The 26866-nt window shown below is 46.8% G+C and overlaps 1 protein-coding gene across 2 annotated transcripts in view; it reads left to right on the forward strand.

Annotated features, from left to right (window-relative positions):
• LOC125629277 (myosin-IIIb) overlaps positions 1 to 26866 on the forward strand; it is a 168081-nt gene that overhangs the window by 133884 nt on the left and 7331 nt on the right. The window contains exons 29-30 of one of the 2 annotated variants that reach the window (XM_048834642.2): positions 18 to 108; positions 3941 to 4757. In XM_048834642.2, coding sequence (XP_048690599.2) covers positions 18 to 77 — 60 coding nt within the window. In that variant the 3' untranslated portion in view covers positions 78 to 108; positions 3941 to 4757. Of the gene's footprint in view, positions 1 to 17; positions 109 to 3940; positions 4758 to 26866 lie in introns of those variants that run through there. The other variant, XM_048834643.2, reaches the window with a different exon arrangement.

Raw genomic sequence — 26866 nt, forward strand, 5'->3', positions numbered from 1 at the left:
TCTGCTTTGCCCTGCAGTTTTCTTCCCACCCCTCAAATGGCTCCTATTCTGAGCTGCAACTGAAGCCCCAGCACTGAAGGCAGCGGGGCCCACAGCAAGAGTGACATGGTAAGAGCGGGGCCCCTGCAGCAGGACAGGTGGTAGATGCAGCTTCTCTAGGGAAGTCAGAGGAACAGAGGAGCCATTTCATCTCATTCCACCTGTGGCTGCTTGGAGAGTCTCCCTGGGCCAGCACCTGTACAGATTTTGGAGTGGAGGGTAAAATGGGAGAGCAGCTGCCAGCAGAAGCTAGGGGGGCTTCTGGGGGCCTGCACCACAGGGAGATCAGGGAAGGGGGGGAAAGCTGCATTTTCAGCTTAGGCTTTTGTTATTTCAGTGGCACTGGGGTGAGCAGAGTGCTTCAAAGGCAATAACTATGTCCTGCCCTGAGGAGCTCCGTCTGTTAAAGGCCACAACATATGACAACAGCTGGGCATGGGGAGCAGGAGAGAATGGGGGTTATGGCAAGTTAATCTGTGCTCTGCTTTATTCAGCTGCTTATACAGCTTGTGGGTCTGAGGGGGGACCCAGGAGCAGGTAGTGCCCGTGGGGAGACACTGAGCAGGTAGCACTGGGGGTGCAGCTGGGGTAGTGAGGAGAGAGAAAAGCAGGGGGCAGAGCTGTGCAGGTGAGGTGGAAAAGCTGGGACTTGATGTAGGAGGAAAGAGCAGCCAATGATGGGGTTTGAGCAAGGCTGACATAGTCTAAGCAGCAGGAGAGGAAGGGTATTGTAGCTGTAGTATGTGGGATGGATGAGAGAGAGCACTGGGGAGGCAGTGACCTCTGTTACAGGATGGCCAGACAGGAAGGCTGTTCCAGGGGTCAAGAGCTGCAGCAGAGTGGCAGGATTGGAGGGAGGCATAGAGGGAAATATCAGTGCTGGAGAAAAGGCAGGGTTCTGGAGGCAAAGCCTTTGAACAAGGACAGTGAGTGGCCACTGGCTCCTATAACGAATGCAAGTGTGTGGAGCTGAAATCCAGGGTTCCTGAGACTTCTGGGAGCTGGAGACTCAGAGGATAAAGACTGAATTAGCAGCAGCTCAGGCCAGTGTTCGCTGTCTCCACGGGGCACAGCTGGTTCTTGACGGGTGGTGGGGACAGGCTGCTCTGCTTGAGTGTCAGCCTATGATGGTAGCTGCAGTGCTGGGGGATTCATAGATCGTAAGGACAGAAGGGACTGTTAGATCATCTAGGCTGGCCTCCTGTACAGAAGAGGTCAGAGAATTTTAAGCAGCTACTCCTGTATTGGGCCCAATAACTTTGTTTGACTAATGCATATCTAATGGATGTACAGGCAGTGGGTGAGAGCCATGTCCCACCTGGCTGGTGAGAACCAGTGGAGAGGTGTTGATGTTGCTGTTGTGAATCATTGACAGTTATCTCCTAAGAGAAGGCAAGGAGCTGGCTTCTCTCAGCAAGTTAGACCCTGCTGTAGAAACCATCCCTTGGCATAGACAGTCTGCCCAACCATATCCCAAATCTCCCCTGTGGGGGCAAGATTGTTGAGGAGGTTGTGGTAAAGCATCTCCAGTAATATCTGGATTGTTCAGGTCTCTGACGCCCATCAGGTCAGCGTCAAGCTGGTGATGGATGAGCGTCAGGTGTCCGAGCTGATTCTATCTGCTGCCTGTGACACCACTGGCCACAAGGCTTTGCTGATCTGTCTGAAGCTCCTAGCAAGAGTTGTCAGGGTGTTCAAGGGGCTCTGCTCTCTTCTTTTGAGAGATTGTGGTGATTAGTATTGGGCAGGGGTCCTATCTTGTCACCCTGTGACATACCAGAGTACAATCCAGACCAGTGAATAGCTGTGTCACCTCTGCCCTGTAACCTGGGGTGCCCCTTACAGTACTTAGCCGCTATAACCTCCAGCATGGACTGCTCACAGCCTCCAGCATGTAAATCACTCTCAGCCACATCTATGTGTGCTCCAGCCAGCCAGACACACCTTGGCTCTTACCAGCCTTAAAGTCACCGCAGGGTGATTCCAACACACTCCCAGACCCAGATTTCCCCCCAGACACACATGTTCTGTCTTGCCCAGCCCTGTCCTGGACAGTACGAATATATTCAGTCTGTTATTCCTTTAAGGGAATAACATGCACACAACTTGCTATCCCAAATGGGGTTACCCAGACACTTCAACTTGAACACACTAGATTAGATAAAACAATAGAACAAGTTTATTTACTACAAAGAGAGATTTTAAGCGAGTGCAAGTAATAAGGCATAAAAATCAGAAGTGGTTGCAAGAAAAATAAATATAAAATGCTTACTGTCACCTAACTTAACAGTGCCTACATTAGATTCCCAGCAAAGTTCTCTCATCACATGCTTTCAATAGTCTTCCTAACCAAACTCTGCCGGTCTGGACCCCTCCCCCAGTCCAATGGCTGCATCCTTTGCCTCTTCAGGTACAGTGAATGTGATGGACAGGGAGAGAGAAGGTTGCCTTGGGGTGTTTGTCCCTCCTTTTTATGGTTCCAGTCCCCCTCTTGAAAAACATTTCCAGCTGAGAACCAGGAGCCAAAGAGTCTACGTGGAAGGACGTTCCTTGCTGTTTTTTTCACCTGTTTGAACTTCCTTTGTCTTCCCTTCCTGCTTCATGACTCTGCTTACAGTTTAAATGCATATTAAGCAAAGCCAACTTCTGTTTAGGCAGGGCTGTGAGGTTTGGAACATGTGTTAATAAAACCATACAGGGGAATCTTATAACTTCATAGACAGTGTTTCCACAAATATTTTACCAGCACAATACTGGCCAGCAAATTATGAGTTTTCAGATAATACTTTATGAAGCATACGTTTGACAGATGATATTACAATAGTGTTTAGGATGTGAATACAGGGGTATATTCGGTCCGACACCGCTATTGTTCAATATGTGTATGGGATCATCAGGGAGAGGTGAGGAAGTACATGTTGCAGCGACCTCAGGCTGAGGACTCCCAGCTCTGTATTTCCATCTCTCCCAGCCTCCGATGTAGGGGAGTGATTTACTCAGTGTCTCCAGGAAACTAGGTTATCGACCAGGGCAGTTGTCTGCAACTCAGCACAGGAGAGACTGAGATTACAAGGAAGGCAGCCAGAAGGAGTGGTAGAGAGTATGTTGGCTCCCAGATGAACAGGATCCCTCCATCACTGCCCAGGCTTGTAACCTGGGGTCTTTTTGGATCCCCAGTTGCTCTAGATTTTTAGCTGGCGGCAGCAGTTGAGCACTTGCCAAAGAGATTGCATCTGATTCCTTTGGGATACAGAGATCTCTCCAGGTATTTGTGATGTCAAGGTTGGATCATTGCAATGGGCTCTACATGGGGCTGCACCTTCAGTCCTCCAGAAACTGCAGCTACTTAAACAGTGTTCCCTACAGAGCACATTTCTGCCTGTGCTCCAGGGCCTGCACTGGTCCCAGTTGCCCTCCAGTTGCAGGTTTTTCATGGTTTAGGTCTCAAGAGGCACCTCTCTCCCCATGGACACTGCAGCAGCTGAGACCATGCACAATTCTGAAGCTAAACAGGAGGAGGTGGGGAGGAGCTCCTGGACTTTGGAACATTCTCCCTGTCCCCAAATCTTGAGTCTGGATTTGGTGATGTTCAGTCCATGGTATAAGACCCACCCACTCTTCTTGGCTTTTCTGTGTGTGTATTGGGCGGTGGAGATCTGTTGGCAACTGAGAGGCTCTTCAGGAGTTCTTGTGAAGATTTCAGATCTGTTGTTTATTGCTGTGCTTTGTGTCTTGCACCTGCAGTCAGATGTACTTGAAACAAAACTACCATGCAATCCGCATTCTGGGTACTTCACAGACCTTCGCTAGCTCACAGTGTGACAATCGCAGAGCCCTCCCTGCCTTCCCCACCTTCCCTTTACATTCTCCCCTGAGACTTGTTTCCCTGCCTCTCTTACAGACAAACCTGGCTCAGGCCCTGCCCTCCTCTGGTGCTGCAAGGCCCTGCATCACCTGGGAGAAGCACCTGGGGAGAAGGCAGCCTCTTCCACATGCACAGGGCTGGCTCTGTGCCCTATGGACAAGACACTGGGAGAGAAGAACTTTCTGCAGCTTTTTGTCATGCTCTGCCACTGGGGAGCTGCTGTACAGGCCAGTCTCTGATTCTGGGCAGGAGGAGTTGATGGCATGACCAAGAGCTGGGGTCCTTGTGCAAATCTGTATGGAAATCTTGATGGTGATTTTTCTGATACAGCTGGAGAATGAATGCCCTGTACTTCGTGTGTTTAGATATTTGGCTGTGAATGTCTTCTCCCTGTGTGCTGTCCCAGCTCTGTGCAGACAGCTGGCACAGCAGACCTCGAGCAAACCGCCCAATGACCACAAGATCTGTTAAGGTGCGAAGACACCTGGCCAAGTTTATTGTCAACAAAACATGGTAATAGCACCTGGCAGACTCTACGAGATACTAAGATGTGTATGCCCATGATAAGGGACGCAGTTCAGTGAATGGCGGGACTTTCCATTCCCCCCTCAGCTGGTCAAAGATACTCCCTCTGAGATACATCTTTATACCCCAATACAAACAAGTTAGTACTGCCTCTGACATGGTTACTGCCCCCTGATGTGGCTAGTTATCACCCATCACCTTGTACATGTTGGTCCAATCAAAACATCTCTATTACGTACTGACAGGTTTCAGAGTAGCAGCCGTGTTAGTCTGTATTTGCAAAAAGAAAAGGAGTACTTGTGGCACCTTAGAGACTAACAAATTTATTTGAGCATAAGCTTTCGTGACCTACAAGCTTGTAGCTCACGAAAGCTTATGCTCAAATAAATTTGTTAGTCTCTAAGGTGCCACAAGTCCTCCTTTTCCTATTACATACTGTCATCCTGACCTTATCTTTTTAGGAGGGGTGAGTTTGTTCCTGTTATCCTTGAGGAACGTTTTTGTACCATCCTTGATTATCAGAATGTTCTGGTACCACTTAATATCAGGATGTGTTTGTGTAAGTACTCTGTGCTTAGCGCTTCTTAGGAATGTGTATTTCTGCAATATCAGCCCTGTTCTGCCACATTCTATGAGCAGGTCCTCCCTCATACCAGGCCTCTAATACAAGGGCTTATGTCTCGGGCTTTCTTCCTACTACATTTTGGTTAACAAATCTGATCACTCAGGGTGTCTCACAGTATTCCTTTAGCTCACAATTAGAGTGCTGATTTTCAATCTCCCATTTTGAGTTTTCTCTGTGCTTTGGCAAGGTCACTGTGGGGGTTTGGACCCGTTGTTCTGGCAGGCCATGGATGTCTGGCGCTGGGGATAGGGAATTAAATTGATTTGTTCCTTTTGCCTTTCTAGCATCAAAACCAGAACTGAGACCCTCACAGAAACAGGAAGGGGCTGCTGCCTCCCCTAAGCCAAAGCCCTCACTTGGGCTACTCCCCCATCTCTGTGCTGGGTTCTAGCCCAGAACAGAGAAAATGAGGGACCTGTTCCTGTCCCCCATGCCTTGGTCTACATGGAGCAGTAACACTAAGTCTCCAGGCTGCACAATGGTGTCCCCTGACTCATGACACAGAGGAGCTAGTACTGCACTGTTTACATTTTCTGTCATTTAACACTTTGAGTGTAATGAGACTTTTTGGGACAGCTTCTCTGATGTTAGGTGGAAGCCATGACCATAGGCGCCAGCTCCGTGGGTGCTCCAGGGCTGCAGCACCCATGGGGAAAAATTAGTGGATGCTCTGCACCCACCAGCAGCCAAGCTCCCCGCCCCGCCTCACCACCTCCTCCTCCTCCCCTGAGCATGCCGCGTCCCTGCTCCTCCTCCTACTTCCCTACTTGCCGCTGACAAACAGCTGTAGCAAGCTCCAGGAGGGAGGGGGGAGGGGAACGTGGCACGCTCAGGAGAGGAGGCGGGGCCAGGGCGGGGATTTGGGGAAGGGGTTGGAATGGGCACGTGATTGGAATAACAGAGACTTGGTGGGATAACTCACATGACTGGAGTACTGTCATGGATGGTTATAAACTGTTCAGGAAGGACAGGCAGGGCAGAAAAGGTGGGGGAGTAGCACTGTATGTAAGGGAGCAGTATGACTTCTCAGAGCTCCGGTACGAAACTGTAGAAAAACCTGAGTGTCTCTGGATTAAGTTTAGAAGTGTGTGCAACAAGAGTGATGTAGTGGTGGGAGTCTGCTATAGACCACCGGACCAGGGGGATGAGGTAGATGAGGCTTTCTTCCGGCAGCTCACGGAAGCTACTAGATCGCATGCCCTGATTCTCATGGGTGACTTTAATTTTCCTGATATCTGCTGGGAGAGCAATACAGCGGTGCATAGACAATCCAGGAAGTTTTTGGAAAGCGTAGGGGACAATTTCCTGGCGCAAGTGCTAGAGGAGCCAACTAGGGGGGGCGCTTTTCTTGACCTGCTCCTCGCAAACTGGGTAGAATTAGTGGGGGAAGCAAAAGTGGATGGGAATCTGGGAGGCAGTGACCATGAATTGGTTGAGTTCAGGATCCTGATGCAGGGAAGAAAGGTAAGCAGCAGGATACGGACCCTGGACTTCAGGAAAGCAGACTTCGACTCCCTCAGGGAACGGATGGCCAGGATCCCCTGGGGGACTAACTTGAAGGGGAAAGGAGTCCAGGAGAGCTGGCTGTATTTCAAGGAATCCCTGTTGAGGTTACAGGGACAAACCATCCCGATGAGTCAAAAGAATAGTAAATATGGCAGGCGACCAGCTTGGCTTAATGGTGAAATCCGAGCGGATCTTAAACATAAAAAAGAAGCTTACAAGAAGTGGAAGGTTGGACATATGACCAGGGAAGAGTATAAAAATATTGCTCGGGCATGTAGGAATGATATCAGGAGAGCCATATCGCACCTGGAGCCGCAGCTAGCGAGAGATGTCAAGAGTAACAAGAAGGGTTTCTTCAGGTATGTTGGCAACAAGAAGAAAGCCAAGGAAAGTGTGGGCCCCTTACTGAATGAGGGAGGCAACCTAGTGACAGAGGATGTGGAAAAAGCTAATGTACTCAATGCTTCTTTTGCCTCTGTCTTCACTAACAAGGTCAGCTCCCAGACTGCTGCGCTGGGCATCACAAAATGGGGAAGAGACGGCCAGCCCTCTGTGGAGATAGAGGTGGTTAGGGACTATTTAGAAAAGCTGGACGTGCACAAGTCCATGGGGCCGGACGAGTTGCATCCGAGAGTGCTGAAGGAATTGGCGGCTGTGATTGCAGAGCCATTGGCCATTATCTTTGAAAACTCGTGGCGAACAGGGGAAGTCCCGGATGACTGGAAAAAGGCTAATGTAGTGCCAATCTTTAAAAAAGGGAAGAAGGAGGATCCTGGGAACTACAGGCCAGTCAGCCTCACCTCAGTCCCTGGAAAAATCATGGAGCAGGTCCTCAAAGAATCAATCCTGATGCACTTGCATGAGAGGAAAGTGATCAGGAACATTCAGCATGGATTCACCAAGGGAAGGTCATGCCTGACTAATCTAATCGCCTTTTATGATGAGATTACTGGTTCTGTGGATGAAGGGAAAGCAGTGGATGTATTGTTTCTTGACTTTAGCAAAGCTTTTGACACGGTCTCCCACAGTATTCTTGTCAGCAAGTTAAGGAAGTATGGGCTGGATGAATGCACTATAAGGTGGGTAGAAAGCTGGCTAGATTGTCGGGCTCAACGGGTAGTGATCAATGGCTCCATGTCTAGTTGGCAGCCGGTATCAAGTGGAGTGCCCCAAGGGTCGGTCCTGGGGCCGGTTTTGTTCAATATCTTCATAAATGATCTGGAGGATGGTGTGGATTGCACTCTCAGCAAATTTGCGGATGATACTAAACTGGGAGGAGTGGTAGATACGCTGGAGGGGAGGGATAGGATACAGAAGGACCTAGACAAATTGGAGGATTGGGCCAAAAGAAATCTGATGAGGTTCAATAAGGATAAGTGCAGGGTCCTGCACTTAGGATGGAAGAATCCAATGCACCGCTACAGACTAGGGACCGAATGGCTAGGCAGCAGTTCTGCGGAAAAGGACCTAGGGGTGACAGTGGACGAGAAGCTGGATATGAGTCAGCAGTGTGCCCTTGTTGCCAAGAAGGCCAATGGCATTTTGAGATGTATAAGTAGGGGCATAGCGAGCAGATCGAGGGACGTGATCGTTCCCCTCTATTCAACATTGGTGAGGCTTCATCTGGAATACTGTGTCCAGTTTTGGGCCCCACACTACAAGAAGGATGTGGATAAATTGGAGAGAGTCCAGCGAAGGGCAACAAAAATGATTCGGGGTCTAGAACACATGACTTATGAGGAGAGGCTGAGGGAGCTGGGATTGTTTAGCCTGCAGAAGAGAAGAATGAGGGGGGATTTGATAGCTGCTTTCAACTACCTGAAAGGGGGTTCCAAAGAGGATGGCTCTAGACTGTTCTCAATGGTAGCAGATGACAGAACGAGGAGTAATGGTCTCAAGTTGCAGTGGGGGAGGTTTAGATTGGATATTAGGAAAAACTTTTTCACTAAGAGGGTGGTGAAACACTGGAATGCGTTACCTAGGGAGGTGGTAGAATCTCCTTCCTTAGAGGTTTTTAAGGTCAGGCTTGACAAAGCCCTGGCTGGGATAATTTAACTGGGAATTGGTCCTGCTTTGAGCAGGGGGTTGGACTAGATGACCTTCTGGGGTCCCTTCCAACCCTGATATTCTATGATTCTATGGGGGCGGGAGGGGGCAGGGCAGGGGTGGAGTTGGGGTTGGGCTGGGGGCAGAGGAGGGGTCAAGCACCCACCGGTGCCAGTAGAAGTCGGCGCCTATGACCATGACATCTGTGTTCCTATGGTCTTCAGCCATTTCTCTGAGTCCTGGGTGTGGGCAAAGTGTTGTCCAAGAGTCTGCTTAGGGAGCAAGGAAATGGTTAATGATTGGTAACCAGGGCAGAGGTAATATTCACAGCCTCCTTTCAGTGCTAAGGCAACCGTAGTGCGACATTATCCTGCTGTCCTAGCCTGTTGCTTTGACTCTGGCTTCCCTCTCTGTGGATCCCTTCACTGGTGCACCCTTCTCTGTTGCTGCTTGTGTTCGCTGTCAGGGCCCTCCTGGTCAATCCTCATCCTCCCTGTCCTCTCTCATTCGCTATCAAGTTGTTGACACATGGGTGCATGATGCCAGCCTCCACTGCCCACCTGTTAAATATTCAAACGAGCACCTTTATGCTTTCTCCCATGTTGCCTCTCAAGATTGGGAGGCTCTCCCTATAAAAACCCTCAAAGCTACCTCATTATTCACCTTCAGATCCCTTCTTAAAACTCTCCTTTGCCGTGATGCCTAAAAAAACATGACCGTGATTAGGCTGTGATCTCAGTGGTCCTCTGGCCTATCATGTTGACCAATAATGTTTCATTGTTTCCTTGTACTCCCGTCAGTCTCTCTATCCATCTATAGTCTCTTGTCTGATACTTAGAACGTAAGAGCCTTGTTCCAGGGGCCTTCTGGTTTTTTTTTTTTTTTGTCCTTGTACAGCGCCTAGTACATTGAGGTCCTGGTCCATGACTAAGGCTCCAAGGTGCTACAGCCATCATCCCAAGCCATCAGTAACAATCACCAGCTCCTGCTACTTGACCTAGTGGTAGTTGATAAATTGTATAGTCAGTTACTTTAACTCACTTTGACTCATCATGAAATATATTCAGAAGACCAAAGAACCATTATCGGTCAGGTTTACTGCTAAAAACCAATAAGAATATACTATGGGGAAAAAAGAACCAATATGATACTGGTCTCTGGAAGCCATCTCATGCAGTGTTGTTACGTTCACCTTACACAGACGGTGCACTCCCAGAGTTATACGTTTCAGCTGATAGCATTTATAGGATGATTTTACATGTTACACATCTCTTTACATGTCACTAAAATGCACGCCATCAGTTCAACCCAGTTTCATCTTGTTGCTCTGTTCCTTCCCTTCTCTTTGTTTTGGATACTCCTATTCCAGGTACTGGTTTGTCAGTGTAACTACCTCTTGCTATGGTAAAATAATCATATGTCCTGATCCTGACAACTTTCATAACTATTTAAGCCAAAGCTTGCTTACTTACCAATGCAACGTGTTAGAAGACACTTAGCATAAGAGACCAGAATTATAGTAAAGATATCGGCCATCCAGGTGTGGGAAATCAATATTTCAAGATTCCCATCATGGATAAGGTCATTCAAGGTTTGATCTGCCTTGTGCATGTCGTGGCTAATATGAATAATGTGCATGTTTTCTGTCTAGTAATGATTTTAATTTAAACTGAGTGGATTAATTTACATGTTTAAAAAACTGGTTGTAAGTTTAAACTTCATCTTGGTATTGGGGATCACTTTGGATAATAAATTCATTTTGAAAAACTGGGATAGACAGTATCATAGTGTGTACCACAGTGCTATGTACATGAGAAATAAACCAGAAATTTGGAGTAGTGACATTATAATTGTGGCCTCCATATATAAATTCAGTTTAATTACTTACTACACACTACTGTCCATCCATGTTATAGGTCACCCTTTCTGCTTGTTGTGACCATCTGGAAAGCTTCATGAGGCAGGAGTGGCTAGCTTCTGTGTCCCATTGTACTGGCTTGAGCAATCGTGGCCACACACCTGATTTTGCAATGTTAAAAATGTTCCTGGCACAAAAAGCAGTGTGCAGTGCTCTTCAGGTTTGTATTGCTGTGTGATGCACCAGTAGTTGAGGTAGATGCTGTTGTTTCTTGTACATGCTGTCTTTCAGATAATCTTCCTGAATGGACAGTAGTTTATTTATTAAATATTTCTGTATCAGGAACCAGTATTGGTATACATGGAATCAGACACTGAGAAAGATTGTTTTGAATAACATGTGCCTTGATTAGAATGTTGTGTCACTGACCCCAGATTACCTGAGAACAGCCAGACTGAGTCAGACCAATGGTCCATCTAGCCCAGTATCCTGTCTTCCAGCAATGGCCAATGCCAGGTGCTTCAGAGGGAATGCACAGAACAGGCAATCATTGAGTGATCCATCCCCTGTCACTCCCAACATCTGACAGTCAGAGGCCTAGGGACACACAGAGCATGGGATTGCATCCCCTGACCATTTTGGCTAATAGCCACCGATGGACAGATCCTCCATGAATTTAGCTAATTCTTTTTTGAACCTTGCTTGTAGTTTTGACCTTCAAAACTTCCCCTGGCAACAAGTTCCACAGGTTGACTGTGCATTGTGTAAAGAAGTACTTACTTTTGTTTTATTTTAAAACTGCTGCCTATTAATTTCATTGGGTGACCCCTGGTTCTTGGGTTATGTAAAGGAGTAAATAATACTTTACTTTCTCCACAACATTTATGATTTTATAGATCTCTGTCATGTTCCCCCCGAAGTAGTCTCTTTTCCAGGCTGAAAAGTCCCAATCTCTTTAATCTCTCTTCATAATGGATTACAAATGGTACTAAAGGGGAACTACACTGAGGACAATACCATTTAGCTTTTTATTGCTAATAAGGTCAGGCAATTTCCTTTTTTTAATGTTGCCTAATGAGTTATGATAGTTAACACATAACTTCGATAATCAGTACAAATAATTTCTGTGAACCCAGTTTTCTTTTGCCTTCACATTATTTACTGCAATTAGTTCATTAATTTTTACTTCTTCTGGTGATGGTCCCTATGTAAATTCCACCTGTGGGATATGTGCACACATTATGCACTTGAGTTGAGGATTTTTTAGAAAGCAGTGTCCATTAATCTGCATGTGTGTCGTGGCTGTCCTCGTGCTCTGAACCAAGGGCATAAGGGACAGGGCAGACCAGTGCCTCTCCTGTTCCTTCTTACCACCACATGGTCTATGATAGAAATCTTTGGTGTCCTCAGCTCCTTCTCCTACTGTGTCATTTCTGTAAATATATTGTAATGTTATGAATTACACCTGATAGGTCACGCACAAGAATTGCTACGAATTATACCTGATAGGTCATGCACAGTTTGAGTCTAGGCTGAGGCACACGAACAAAGTTCACAACTGCAGAGTTTCCAGAGACACTAAGTTTATTACGCTCAAGCGTGGTGCCCCCCTGCTAGCCAGGAGGGGACCCCAAATGCAGGTTATACAGAGATTATATACCTTTTAGCAAAGCATGTTGCCCTCGTGCATCGGAAACCTTAGCCAATAGACAAACCTTTTTCTTATCTCCCACCTATCCCTGCTAGGTTCATTCCCCGTGCTAAACTGTTATCCCGTCTCCCCACCGTGGCCTTGAAGCAATGCATCAGTAACTTTTCTTGTCAGGATGGGAGGCCCACAGGAAAAAGGCCAGGAGGCAGGGAGTTAGGAACAGACAAAGAACGGAAACTGGGGAGTTGAGACAGGCCGGAGGCGGGGTGGGGGGTTCACAGGAATGCAGAATAGAAGGAACACTCCTTCTGGTGCATGATGTGCTTGCTTTTAGACAATGGTGGGCCCCAAACCAAAATGGAGTCACATATGCTAACTTTTCCTTAACAGTAAATAGTTCTTAGATCCTTTCCACCATTGATGAAGTTCACAGTCCAGTGGGACCTCAGTTTTGTTTTTCGACTCTCACCAGTCTTCCCTTTGATCCTCTAGCCATATGCTCTATGGCCCATTGTCTATGAAAGTGGCCTTTCTAATTGCCATAACATCAGCCAGAAGAGTCGGTGAGTTGGGAGCACTCATGGTAGACCTGTCATATACAAGAAGAAAAGGTCTTGCTATGCCCCCACCCAAAATTCATCCCTAAAGTATCAGTATTTTTTCCTAAGTCACATGCCTTGGATGAAGAGAAGTGGCTGCATTCTCTGGACATCTGAAGGGCACTGACCTTTAATCTACAAAGAACAAAAGTTATTAGCAAGACACCTAAATTATTTGTTTCCATAGAAGAGAGATCAAGAGGTCAAACTATATCTGAGTAGAGACTTTCAAAATGGATCTCTGGTTGTATTATCCTTTGCTACCAGCTAGCTCACATTTCCCACCCCTTCCCCGGAGGGATTAGGGCTCGTTCCACCAGAGCACAAGCAATCTCTGCCACATATCTGAGAGACATGCCTGTACTAGAAGTATGTAGGGCAGCCACCTGGAGATCCTTGCACTAAGCATCATGCTTTGGTCCAGTCTTCTGCTGCAGATCCAGCTGTGGGGAGAGTAGTATTTCAGTCAGCGACCACTTTTGTGTCCTCGCATCCACTTCCTGTTTGACTATTGTTTGTTAATCTCTTACATGTGGAATACACATAGGGACCACCACTCAAATAAAAAATGGAGGTTACTTACCTGTAACTGCATGTGCTTCAAGATGTGTGGTCCCTGTCTGTATTCCTCTGCTCACACTCCAGCCCCTCTGCTGAGGATTATCTGGATTTGTGGCAAGAGTAGGAATTGGAGAGGTGTCTGTCCACAGTGTCCCTTATATCATTGGTTCAGAGCTCAAGGAGAGCTACGGCGCCTGTGTGGACCCACAGACATGGCTTGCTAAAAATAAATTCTGAATCCAGGCCTGTGGTGCACATGCATATCCCATGTGTGGAATACAGAAAAGGACCATGCATCTCAAGGAACCTCCAGATACAGGTATGTAATCTCCATTTGTGTTTGATTAAACAGCTTTGCAATGGTCATGCATATAGTAGCTTATGTACTTGTTTTTCAGTAGCCAGGCCCTTATTCCCATGAACTATGGGTTCTGAATCTGTTTCTGCTGCCTGATGTTCACAATAGTTCATATTTTTTCATATTACCCCTGTTCCAAATAGGCATTCCAGCTTTTAATAATCCTGAAATGTAACCAATAATTCCATCCAGACTTTGGAGTCTCCTATTTTGAAAGATTCCAGATCGTGGGATGATCTCTTGCGTGGCTACTGGGTCATGTGCACGTTCCTGATAAGAAACTATTATACTAATTAATAAAGAAGCATACAGTAATGATACATTTGCTTTTACACAATAACCAAATTAAGCCATATTCCAATGAGAGAGATTTAGTACTACACATGTATGCATGAACTCACTCTGCTTAATAATATACAGTTTAAATAACAATTAGACCAGGTCCAGCTAGTGGTCTTTATAATGTCTCTTGTGATGGACTTGGACCAGAAGGATGGAAGAGAGTAGTGGAAGGCAGGTATATCAGCCTCAGAACGATATCCCTGTTCCCTGGATAGCCAAACAAAGGCTACTCCAGGCCAATCAAGACACCTGACGCCAATTAACCAGTTAAAGTTGTTAGGCTAATGGAGACAGCTGGAACCAGTTAAGGTCCTATTCATTCTGCTTAAAAGCTCTCCTTTCCACACCCTATACACTCAGTTGTCCATAAACGGTAGATTGATGTTCTCATGGGTTGATAGGATCGTTGCTATGGCCCCAGCTTTGGAACGGTCTCTTGGAGGAACCCCTTCAGTGTGCCAGATCCCCTAGGGTCTCACACTTCCTCCAGGGTAAGCCACGTGGCTTTACCACCTCCTTCACTTGGACCTCTGGGTCTGCAGCCCCCCTGCTTCACACCATGAGCTCAATTTAGTAAGTTCAACTGAGACAGACCCTGATGGAGATTTGGATGCTCTTCAGGGATTAATGCACCTCACCATGCATCTGCAGTGACTCTCACAGTGTTGTCAAAACAGTAGGGCTTATTAGTCATGTGGAACACAGCATAGGAAATCTTTAGGTTCTTCTTCAAGGAGAGTCCCTGTGGGTGCTTCACTTGAGGTGATTGTGCACCCCTGTGTAGCAGTGCCTGGTTGGGTTACACATGCACTGTTCTCGTGTTGCCTCAGGCGGTTACATACCGCAGTGCTCAGTTCCTTCTCTACTGCCTTTGGCTTGAGTCAGAACACTTAGCAGCACCTCTGTACCTAACCCTAAATAGCATAGTTATTTAGTTAAGAGTTAGTTGTTGACTAGCTTATAGTTAACTTTCCTTCCCTGTTTATTTTACTTCCCTTTTTATTAAAAAAAATTCTCTCATATTAGGAAGTTGTGTCAGTTGTTAGTGATCCTTTAGAGTAAAAAGAAAAGGAGGACTTGTGGCACCTTAGAGACTAACCAATTTAATTGAGCTCACTACAGTGAGCTACAGCTCACTTCATCGGATGCATACTGTGGAAAGTGTAGAAGATCTTATTATATACACACAAAGCATGAAAAAATACCTCCTCCCACCCCACTCTCCTGCTGGTAATAGCTTATCTAAAGTGATCACTCTCCTTACAGTGTGTATGATAATCAAGGTGGGCCATTTCCAACACAAATCCAGGTTTTCTCACACACACCCCCCCCCCCCACACACACACAAACTCACTCTCCTGCTGGTAATAGCTTATCCAAAGTGACCACTCTCCTTACATTGTGTATGATAATCAAGGTGGGCCATTTCCAGCACAAATCCAGGGTTTAACAAGAACGTCTTGGGGGGGGGAGGGAGGGGATAAGAAAAAACAAAGGGAAATAGGCTACCTTGCATAATGACTAAGTCTCTATTCAAGCCTAAGTTAATTGTATCCAATTTGCAAATGAATTCCAATTCAGCAGTTTCTCACTGGAGTCTGGATTTGAAGTTTTTTTGTTGTAAAATAGTGACTTTCATGTCTGTAATCGCGTGACCAGAGAGATTGAAGTGTTCTCCAACTGGTTTATGAATGTTATAATTCTTGACATCTGATTTGTGTCCATTTATTCTTTTACGTAGAGACTGTCCAGTTTGACCAATGTACATGGCAGAGGGGCATTGCTGGCACATGATGGCATCTATCACATTGGTGGATGTGCAGGTGAACGAGCCTCTGATAGTGTGGCTGATGTTACTAGGCCCTATGATGGTGTCCCCTGAATAGATATGTGGGCACAATTGGCAACGGGTTTTGTTGCAAGGATAGGTTCCTGGGTTAGTGGTTCTGTTGTGTGGTATGTGGTTGCTGGTGAGTATTTGCTTCAGGTTGGGGGGCTGTCTGTAGGCAAGGACTGGCCTGTCTCCCAAGATTTGTGAGAGTGTTGGGTCATCCTTCAGGATAGGTTGTAGATCCTTAATAATGCGTTGGAGGGGTTTTAGTTGGGGGCTGAAGGTGACGGCTAGTGGCGTTCTGTTACTTTCTTTGTTAGGCCTATCCTGTAGTAGGTGACTTCTGGGAACTCTTCTGGCTCTATCAATCTGTTTCTTCACTTCCGCAGGTGGGTATTGTAGTTGTAAGAATGCTTGATAGAGATCTTGTAGGTGTCTGTCTCTGTCTGAGGGGTTGGAGCAAATGCGGTTGTATCGCAGAGCTTGGCTGTAGACGATGGATCGTGTGGTGTGGTCAGGGTGAAAGCTGGAGGCATGCAGGTAGGAATAGCGGTCAGTAGGTTTCCGGTATAGGGTGGTGTTTATGTGACCATCATTTATTAGCACTGTAGTGTCCAGGAAGTGGATTTCTTGTGTGGACTGGACCAGGCTGAGGTTGATTGTTGAAATCATGGTGGAATTCCTCAAGGGCTTCTTTTCCATGGGTCCAGATGATGAAGATGTCATCAATATAGCGCAAGTAGAGTAGGGGCGTTAGGGGATGAGAGCTGAGGAAGCGTTGTTCTAAATCAGCCATAAAAATGTTGGCATACTGTGGGGCCATGTGGGTACCCATAGCAGTGCTGCTGATCTGAAGGTATACATTGTCCCCAAATGTAAAATAGTTATGGGTAAGGACAAAGTCACAAAGTTCAGCCACCAGGTTAGCCATGACATTATTGGGGATAGTGTTCTTGATGGCTTGTAGTCCATCTTTGTGTGGAATGTTGGTGTAGAGGGCTTCTACATCCATAGTGGCCAGGATGGTGTTATCAGGAAGATCACCGATGGATTGTAGTTTCCTCAGGAAGTCAGTGGTGTCTCGAAGGTAGCTGGGAGGGCTGGTAGCCTAGGGCCTGAGAAGGGAGTCTACATAGCCAGACAATCCTGCTGTCGGTGCCAATGCCTGAAATGATGGGGACGCCCAGGATTTCCAGGTTTATGGATCTTGGGTAGTAGACAGAATATCCCAGGTCGGGGTTCCAGGGGTGTGTCTGTGCGGATTTGATCTTGTGCTTTTTCAGGGAGTTTCTTGAGCAAATGCTGTAGTTGTTTTTGGTAACTCTCAGTGGGATTAGAGGGTAATGGCTTGTAGAAAGTGGTGTTGGAGAGCTGCCGAGCAGCCTCTTGTTCATATTCCGACCTATTCATGATGACAACAGCACCTCCTTTGTCAGCCTTTTTGATTATGATGTCAGAGTTGTTTCTGAGGCTGTGGGTGGCATTGTGTTCCGCACGGCTGAGGTTATGGGGCAAGTGATACTGCTTTTCCACAATTTCACCCCGTGCACGTTGGCGGAAGCACTCTTTGTAGAAGTCCAGTCTGCTGTTTTGACCTTCAGGAGGAGCCCACCTAGAATCCTTCTTTTTGTAGTGTTGGTAGGGAGGTCTCTGTGGATTAGTATGTTGTTCAGAGGTGTGTTGGTAATATTCCTTGAGTCGGAGAAGTCAAAAATAGGATTCCAGGTCACCACAGAATTGTATCATGTTCGTGGGGGTGGAGGGGCAGAAGGAGAGGCCCTGAGATAAGACAGCTGCTTCTGCTGGGCTGAGAGTATAGTTGGATAGGTTAACAATATTGCTGGGTGGGTTGAGGGAACCATTGCTGTAGCCCCTTGTGGCATGTAGTAGTTTAGAAAGTTTAGTGTCCTTTTTCTTTTGTAGAGAAGCAAAGTGTGTGTTGTAAATGGCCTGTCTAGTTTTAGTAAAGTCCAGCCACGAGGAAGTTTGTGTGGAAGGTTGTTTTTTTATGAGAGTATCCATTTTTGAGAGCTCATTCTTTATCTTTCCCTGTTTGCTGTAGAGGATGTTGATCAGGAGTAGAGTAGTTCTCCCTTGCAAGAGAAAACCATTCTCTAAGGAGCATGCCTGGCTTCCTGGTTTTAAATGCTGCCTTATGTGTAGACTCTCTCTCCTGGTCTTGGACGGCCACTCACAGTATGTCCTCTGCCTTGGCGAGATGCACGCCCCGCAGAAGTGCTCACATTGCCATAACCTGAAAGTGTGCACCAAGAAGGCGAGAGACCTGCAGTTGAAACTCCTCATTATGGAGAAGTCTGTGCATGCAGCATCTGAACCTGAATCACTGCCTTTCTCCCCCCTGGACAACGGTCTCCCACAGCAGCCTCTGACGGAGACTGTGCTTTATTGGCTCAGGCAAAAGAGCACTCTGCCAAGAAGGCAACTAAAAAGCGGGCTCCAACTTCTACTTCCTGGGAATCTGCCAAGAAATGGCGTTTTCCAACTCTGCATACCCCATTGCATACCCCTACTGACCACCCTGGGACCTTCCACAGGCAAGATAGTGGATCATCAAGTACAGTGAGTACCACAAGAGCAAAAGACCCTCAGTGGGCTAGCTCAGACAAGGGCAACAAAGGGAAATCGAAACCCTCTGCCTTGGCACCATCAAAGACTATGAGACACTTGGCACCACTGCAGACCATGGTGCCATCTTCCGTTGGCACAACCCATATGGTGTGATCCTCCGCACCTAGAACCATTCCACAGCCATCGGCACCACCACACAGCATTTCTCTAGCAAGCACCTGTGCAGTAATGCTGCGTTCCTCTCTGCTTCCATGATGCAGCCCCCCACTGGCCTCTTCTCCATCGGTATAATTTTGATTTGTTTCTACCATGTGTCTTCACCAGCTCTGCATACCTGTTTGTCACTGCAGGGAGATGTACTGTATCACCCAGTCTGTACAGAAAAGGGTCTGGTTGATTACACTAGGAAAGGTACAGCTTCACTCCTCCAGTTTGCTAAGGCACCCCCTGTCCTAGTATTATCTGCTTCCATTTACAGCCTCACCAAAGTGTGGACCTAGAGGCACATATGAAAATCAAATTAACAGTATTTTATCTACTGTGTAATCCTCTTTCCCCCCTTTCCCTCGGCCCATCATGGCCAGTCTCCATAGTGCAGTGTCCAGTGTGTAATCCAGGGCTGTGGTCTCCCTCCTCCATCGGGTCCGTAAAACACTGTTCACTTATGTGGCACTGTGTAAATACCAATAAAAAGGAGAGGGCCTTCTGGGCACTTTGTTTTGGGGAACGCCAGGTGCAACAGTATTAAAGAGGTGGGTGGGGTCTGTCTCTAAACACTAGACTCCCTGTTCTCACATCCTCTCACTCCAGACAGCAAGAATGGGACTAGGCCCATGGATTTCAGGCTGACCCTGGTCTCAGTTCTTTGGAAGTAGCAGGCAGAGCGACCTGTGTCTCGGTGCTGAGCTCATAGGAAGCTCTTCAGGGAACAGCAAGATGGTGTCACGGGCAACACTGTCTTGCTGGTTTAGGCAGCCCTTTGCTGCTGGTCACATCATGGTGTGCTAAATTGTATAGTCAGTTTCTTGACCACCCATTGGTTCCTTATGAAATATATTCAAGAGTCCAAATAACCAATATCAGTCAGGTCTGTTGCCAACTATAATGCAGCACAGGAAAAAGGTTCAGTATGATACCAGTCTCTGGGAAGCTCCCTCATGCAAAGTTGTTACCTTCACCTTCCATAGAAGGTGTGCTCCCAAAGTTACACATTTCAGCTGTGAGCATTTATAGAATGATTTACAAGTTACAAAGCTCTTTACATGTCACTAAAATCCAGTCCATCAGTTTAGCCCTGTTCCTTAACTTTTTCTGTGCCTCTCCTTATCTTTGTTTTGGATACTGGCATTCCAGGTACTGGTTTGGACTGTGAAGGTACCCTCTAACTTGCATTAAGGCATAGAACAAATGTATCTTGATTTTGACAAGTTTCCTATCTGCTTGTGCCAGATGCTGAGTTGTACTATTTTAGGGTATTGTGGGATGTAGTTTAGTATGAGTGAATAGAACTGTGTGGAAAAACACAGGCCAATTCAGCTCTTATAACTGCCAGGCATTCATATAGTGTGATATATCCTAACCCAGCGGTTCTTAACCTTTCCTGGCTACTGTACCCCTTTCATGAGTCTGATTTGTCTTGTGTACCCCAAGTTTCACCTCACTTAAAAACTACTTCTTTACAAAATCAGACCTAAAAATACACAAGTTTCACTGCACACTATTACTGACAAATTGCTTGCTTACTCATTTTTGCCATATAATTATTAAATAATTTGATTGGAATATGAATATTGTACTCTGTTTTTCACTTGTGAGCCTTGTCATTCTGGGAGGCAGTGAAACGACAGTCACAATTATGTTTTTCTCCACATTGAGTCTATTCCTATTCTTTGTCTTGATGGCAGTCAGAGGAGAAAATGAGACTTCACAAAGATATGTCGACCCAAAAGGTAACAAAATATCCAAAGTGTGGTTCCCAAGGTCAGTGTACTCTTTCTGTACGAAACACTAGAACTGGGTTAGTGTGGAGTCATTAAATATTTGCAGACCACCTTCTGAGGACAGCTGAAAATTTTCTTCTTGACTGGCAGAAAGATTACTACTGCTAACATCTGACCAAATGAACTGGTTTCTTACCCAATCGAGTTGAGTTTAGTTGCGTTGAATGTTGGGAAAATCATTTGAACTGAGAAGTCAAGTGCGCCAAATGATCTACTATTATTTCTTTAATTTCACTCGACTCAGTTTCGGCTAAGAAGCAGACCTCCGTTACGTATGCATAAAGCAATGGAAAACAGGTAAAGTCTTTGTCTCCACATTTGGATTTCCAGAATTCAGTTTTCTTGGTAAAAGCATTCACTTTGTCACAGAGATTCAGAATGTTAGTGTCACAGCCTTGCATGGACAAATTTAAATCATTCAGCTTTCTAAATAGATCTGCAAGGTAGGCAAGTTGAACTAACCACACAATATGGTCAAACACAGAGGCAAGAGCGGATGAATGATCAGAAAGAAATGTGTGAACTTCTGCATGTAATTCCAACAGTCCGTCAAGTACTTTCCCTCTTGCAAGCCATCAAACCTCTGTGTGAAGCAACAGTTGCTGATGTTCTAGCCCATCTCTTCACAAAGAATGTGAAACAGATGATCATTGGGTGGCCTGGACTTGATAAAGTTGATAATTTCGAAAGACTCATTTAAAACTTCATGCAACTCTGAACTCATCTTTTCTGAAGCAAGTGCTTCTCTGTGTATGATACAGTGCACCCACCGCAAGGAAAGATTTTCTTTCCTGCTCCTAGCTATAAGTACGTTCACTCTCCCTGTCATTGCAGCACCCCCGTCAGTGCAGATGAATTTGCATAAATTCAATTCAAATTGTTTTCAGAAAAAAACCCGTCAATTAGTTTTAAAATGTCCTCTCTGGTTGAGTTTGCCTTTATATTTTTGCAAAACAGCCTGTGCTCGCTGATATCCCTGGTTTCAGGGTATTGAACATGAGCAGCCTGCTGAGCTTCTCCACTAATATCTGTGGACTCATCAATTTCAACCTCAGCCACATGCTCACATGCATCACTAGATGGCATAAAACGCACGTGCCTAATTCAGAATGTACGTTACCATGTAATAGTATATACAGCATATAAACACGCCATGGTATGACCTTTTAGTTTGTCCTGACTTCGGTCATGCTTTTTATGTAGCCTGTTGTAAAACTAGACAAATATCTAGATGAGTTGAAGTACCCCTGGAAGACCTCTGTGTACCCCCCAAGGGGGACCCAGCATCCAAGATTCCTTTCTTCTGAGTTTTCAGTGTCTCAGAAACAAATAATGCCATTTTTGACATAGAGTGCCACTCCCCATCCTCTTGTGCCTCCTTGATCCCTCCTAAATAGGTTATAACCATTGGTTTAACATCCCAATCATGCAAATCATCCCAGCAGGCATGGGCAGTGGGTACTGAAGGCAGGGGAAGGCTCAGCCAACCCAAACTGCCTATGTGGCCCTGCCCACACTCCACCCCCAGACCCCTACCTGCTTCCCACCACACTCTGCTGCGGCTCTTGGCTGGACCAGAACCGGGGGGATTAGGGGGCCATAACCCTCCCACTTTTTGAAAGTGGACAGGCTTGGCCCATCAACTTTTTGCCAGGGTGGATGCCGCCCCCTTCTTCTCCTCTTCCCCCTGAAGCCCCACTCCCCAGCCAGGCCAGCATGGGGCTCAGCTGGGGAGCCTGGGCAGCTGTGGGGAGCCATGGCAGACCCTTCACGTGGCCAGGGTGTGTGAGGGGGGCTGAGAGCAGTCCCGGGCCCATGTCCCTGCCCCTGAGCTCCCCAGCCACCCGGGACAGAAGGGTCCTCAACTTCACGCTGACTTCCCCCCCCCCCCACAGCTGCCCACACAGCTCTCCCCAACCTGGCTCTGGCTGGGGAAGGGCTTCTGACCCACGCAGGCAGCTATGAGGAGCCGCAGACCCTCCACCTGCCCCCGGCGGCCGGGGAGCCTGGGGGGCAGGGACCCAGGCCAGGGACAGTTCGGGCCCCCCTGAACTGCAGGCAGGTGGAAGGTCTGCTTTGGTCCCCATGTCACTAGGCTACGGCTCTGAGGCTCTCCGCTCCCCTCCCCCCCGGCTGGAGCCAGGTTGGAGAGAGCTATGCGGGCAGCTGTGGGGAGTCTGGGTCCCTCCTCCTGCCCTGGGTGGGGGGCCTGGGACATTGGCACGGGGCTGTCTTTGCCTCTACCTTGGGAGGGGGTCCCCCCACACTTTTGGGAGGGCTCTGATGCCCTTGCCCCAGGTTGGAGTTAGTGGGGGCTGGCCTGCAGCTGGGGACTCCATCCACCCAGTGCTTCAGGGTAGGATGGGGGCCACGCTGGGGACCGTGCTGAGCTGCCTGCCCACCTTCTGTGCCAGGGCTCGGGCTGGGGGCCACGCTGCCTGCCTGCCGGGTGCTGTGGGGGTGGCCCTCTGGGCTCCGGTGGGAGAAGAGGGCAGGGCCCTGGGCAGAAGGATTGGGCCGGCCAGGGGCTAGTCTCCCCAAGACCGCGGTTCAACCCACTGCCTATGCCAGCAGGTTTCAGAAATATCAATTGGATCAAATTTATGCTTATAAATGAGCAATTCCTGGAGCAGCCATCCTCAGCCACTATGAGAAACAACTCTGTCCCACCCCTCTGCTCCCACTCCAGGCCCAGTTGCCAGGGACAGGGGCCGAGCAAGCCAGAAATGTGCCAGGAGGGAGGCGCAGTGGGAGAAGGACAGAGCCCCTCTCCCGCAAGTAACTCTGGCGGGGAGAGAGGGGTGGCCCCGGGGCAGGGTGCGGGGGTCACTGCGGAAGGTGCTGGAAGCAAGTTCACTTTGCTCAACCCAAGTTAGGGGCACTGCCCATGCCCCTCCTCCTGCTGTGGTGTCTATGAGGGTGTGGGAGTTCCAGGGAGACACTGTGGTGCTGTTGAGTCTGCCTGGGCTGGGGCTCGCCCTGGCCCAGCCCCAGCCCAGAGACATGTGCTCCCTGCTTCTTTGGCCCCAGCCCCCAGGAGCCGGCAGGACCTGTTGCCTGGGCTAAGGAAGGTGGGGCTGGAAGGTTGCTCCCAGAGGCAACGTGAGGCAGTCATGTGCCCCCCCTTTACATTGTGCCCCCAGTATCAGCAGGTATGAACCTGTGGTACTGTGTCAAAGGTTTTACGGATGTCCCAGTATATTAGATCTACTGCACTTCCCTAATCTAAAAAAATCAGTCATTTTCTAAGGAACTCAGGTTAGTCTGACGTGATCTACCTTTGGTAAATTCATGCTGCATTACACACCCTTTAATATTTACCTCCATTAATTTAATTATTCTTTCCTTAATAATTTGGTCTAAAACGTTGCATACTACTGAGTCAGACTAACAAGTCTGTATTTGTCTGGATCACTTATTTTTCCTTTCTTAAATATAGGTGCAATGTAAGCTGTTCTCCAGTCAGATGGTACTACCTCAGAATAGATTTATTAAAAATTCTTGCTACCAGACTAGCAATCTCATATACCAGTTCTGTCAGTATTCAGGGATGGAAATTATCCGGTTCCCTTGCTTTGAGCACATTAAGCTCTTTAAGTCTTCCTTCCACCAGATGTGGTAATTTCCACTTCTAGACACTCATTTCCATGAGCCATATTGCCTTCATGCACATGTTCTATATTGTCTTCCTTATTGAAACCCAAGAATTCATTTAGTTGTTCAGTCAGACCTAGATTCTTTATTCTCTTTTCCATCTATACTGCATAGTGGCCCAACCTCATCCTTCTTTATTCTCTATTTATATATCTTAAAAATACACTTAATAGTTATTTTAATTTCTTTGGCAAGAGCTAATTCAGCTTGACTTTTAGCAATTCTCACTTTATTCTTACATTTTTCTAACCTCCATGATGTAGCTTTCTTTGCAGATCAGCCCCCTTTTCCATTTCCTGTAGGATCTCTGTTTACTCCTAATAACCTTTTTGAGGTGTTTATTCATCCAGCTGGGTTGGGAGCCTTTCCCTAAAATTTTTTTCACCTTGCTTGGGATGCAAATTTCAGATAATGTTTTTTATAGCTGATTCAAAAAAAATTACAAGCTGCCTCTGCATTTAAGTTCTCAAGCTCTTCACTCCAGTTGATGTATTTCACTAATTCCCTTAGCTTCCCAAAGTCTGCCCTTTTGAAATAAAAAATTATAGCTGATGAACTGGTTTTAATGATCAACTCACAATCACTTGAGCCAAAGTTATTGCCTATGAGTAGCTCTTCTATGGTGTCCTCACTACTCCCCAAAACTAAGTCTAAAATTTCATCACCTCTTGTTGGTTCAAGTGACTATTCAATTAACACAACTGTCATCTATTGCATCCAGGAATAAGTGAGCCCTACCAGTGTTAGTAGCATTTATTCATAGAATCATAGAATATCAGGGTTGGAAGAGACCTCAGGAGGTCATTTAGACCAATCCCCTGCTCAAAGCAAGACCAACACCAACTACATCATCCCAGCCGGGGCTTTGTCAAGCCAGGCCTTAAAAACCTCTAAGGACGGAGATTCCACCACCTGCCTAGGTAACCCATTCCAGTGCTTCACCACCCTCCCAGTGAAATAGTGTTTCCTAATACCCAACCTAGACCTCCCGCACTGCAGCTTGAGACCATTGCTCCTTGTTCTGTCATCTGCCACCACTGAGAACAGCCTAGCTCCATCCTCTTTGGAGCCCCCCTTCAGGTAGTTGAAGGCAGCTATCAAATCCCCCCTTACTCTTCTCTTCTCTTCAATCTATGACCAATTCTCCAATCTATGTCTGGAAATGGCCCAACTTGATTATCATACACATTGTAAGGAGAGTGATCATTTTAGATAAGCTATTACCAGCAGGAGAGTGGGGTGGGGGGACAGAAAACCTTTTGTAGTGGTAAACACCCATTTTTTCATGCTTTGTGTGTATAAAAAGATCTTCTATACTTTCCACAGTATGCATCCGATGAAGTGAGCTGTAGCTCATGAAAGCTTATGCTCAAATAAATTGGTTAGTCTCTAAGGTGCCACAAGTACTCCTTTTCTTTTTGCGAATACAGACTAACATAGCTGGTACTCTGAAACCTGTCATTATGCAAGGCACTGCATTTAGCCGTATGGAGTGGAAATCTATCAACTGCATGAAAAAACTTGTACAGATACAGACAGACATCTTCCTTTCCAAATGCAAACAGATGGACATCATACCAAAAGGACTGAAGGTAAAAAATCCATTACAATCTACATACCACACAGACTATGCTGACAGCTTGTGCCACACGCTCTCAAAGAAACTGCAGAACCACCTCATCAATATCCTCTACAGCAAATAGGGAAAGTTAAAGAATGAGCTCTCAAAAATGGATACTCTCATAAAAAAAAACAACCTTCCACACAAACTTCCTCGTGGCTTGACTTTATTAAAACTAGACAAGCCATTTACAACACACACTTTGCTTCTCTACAAAAGAAAAAGGACACTAAACTTTCTAAACTACAACATGCCACAAGGGGCCACGGCAATGGTTCCCTCAACCCACCCAGCAATATTGTTAACCTATCCAACTATACTCTTAGGACAGCTGCTTCTGCTGGGCCTCTCCTTCTGCCCCTCCACCCCCACGAACATGATACAGTTCTGTGGTGACCTAGAATCCTATTTTCAACGTCTCCGACTCAAGAAATATTTCCATCACACCTCTGAACAACATACTAATCCACAGAGACCTCCCTATCAACACTACAAAAAGAAGGATTCTAGGTGGACTCCTCCTGAAGGTCGAGACAGCAGACTGGACTTCTACATAGAGGGCTTCCACCGACGTGCACGGGCTGAAATTGTGAAAAAGCAGCATCACTTGCCCCACAACCTCAGCCGTGCAGAACACAATGCCATCCACAGCCTCAGAAACAACTCTGACATCATAATCAAAAAGGCTGACAAAGGAGGAGCTGTTGTCATCATGAATAGATCGGAATATGAACAAGAGGCTGCTCGGCAGCTCTCCAACACCACTTTCTACAAGCCGTTACCCTCTGATCCCACAAAAGAAACTATAGCATTTGCTCAAGAAACTTCCTGAAAAAGCACAAGATCAAATCTGCACAGACACACCCCTGGAACCCCGACCTGAGATATTCTATCTACTACCCAAGATCCATAAACCTGGAAATCCTGGGCGCCCCATCATTTCAGGCATTGGCACCCTGACAGCAGGATTGTCTGGTTATGTAGATTCCCTCCTCAGGCCCTACGCTACCAGCACTCCCAGCTACCTTCGAGACACCACTGACTTTCTGGGGAAACTACAATCCATCGGTGATCTTCCTGATAACACCATCCTGGCCACTATGGACGCAGAAGCCCTCTACACCAACATTCCACACAAAGATAGACTACAAGCCGTCAAGAACACTATCCCCAATAATGTCACGGCTAACCTGGTG

The sequence above is a fragment of the Caretta caretta genome, chromosome 5, assembly GCF_965140235.1.
Source record: "Caretta caretta isolate rCarCar2 chromosome 5, rCarCar1.hap1, whole genome shotgun sequence".
In the NCBI taxonomy this organism is placed as follows: domain Eukaryota; kingdom Metazoa; phylum Chordata; order Testudines; family Cheloniidae; genus Caretta; species Caretta caretta.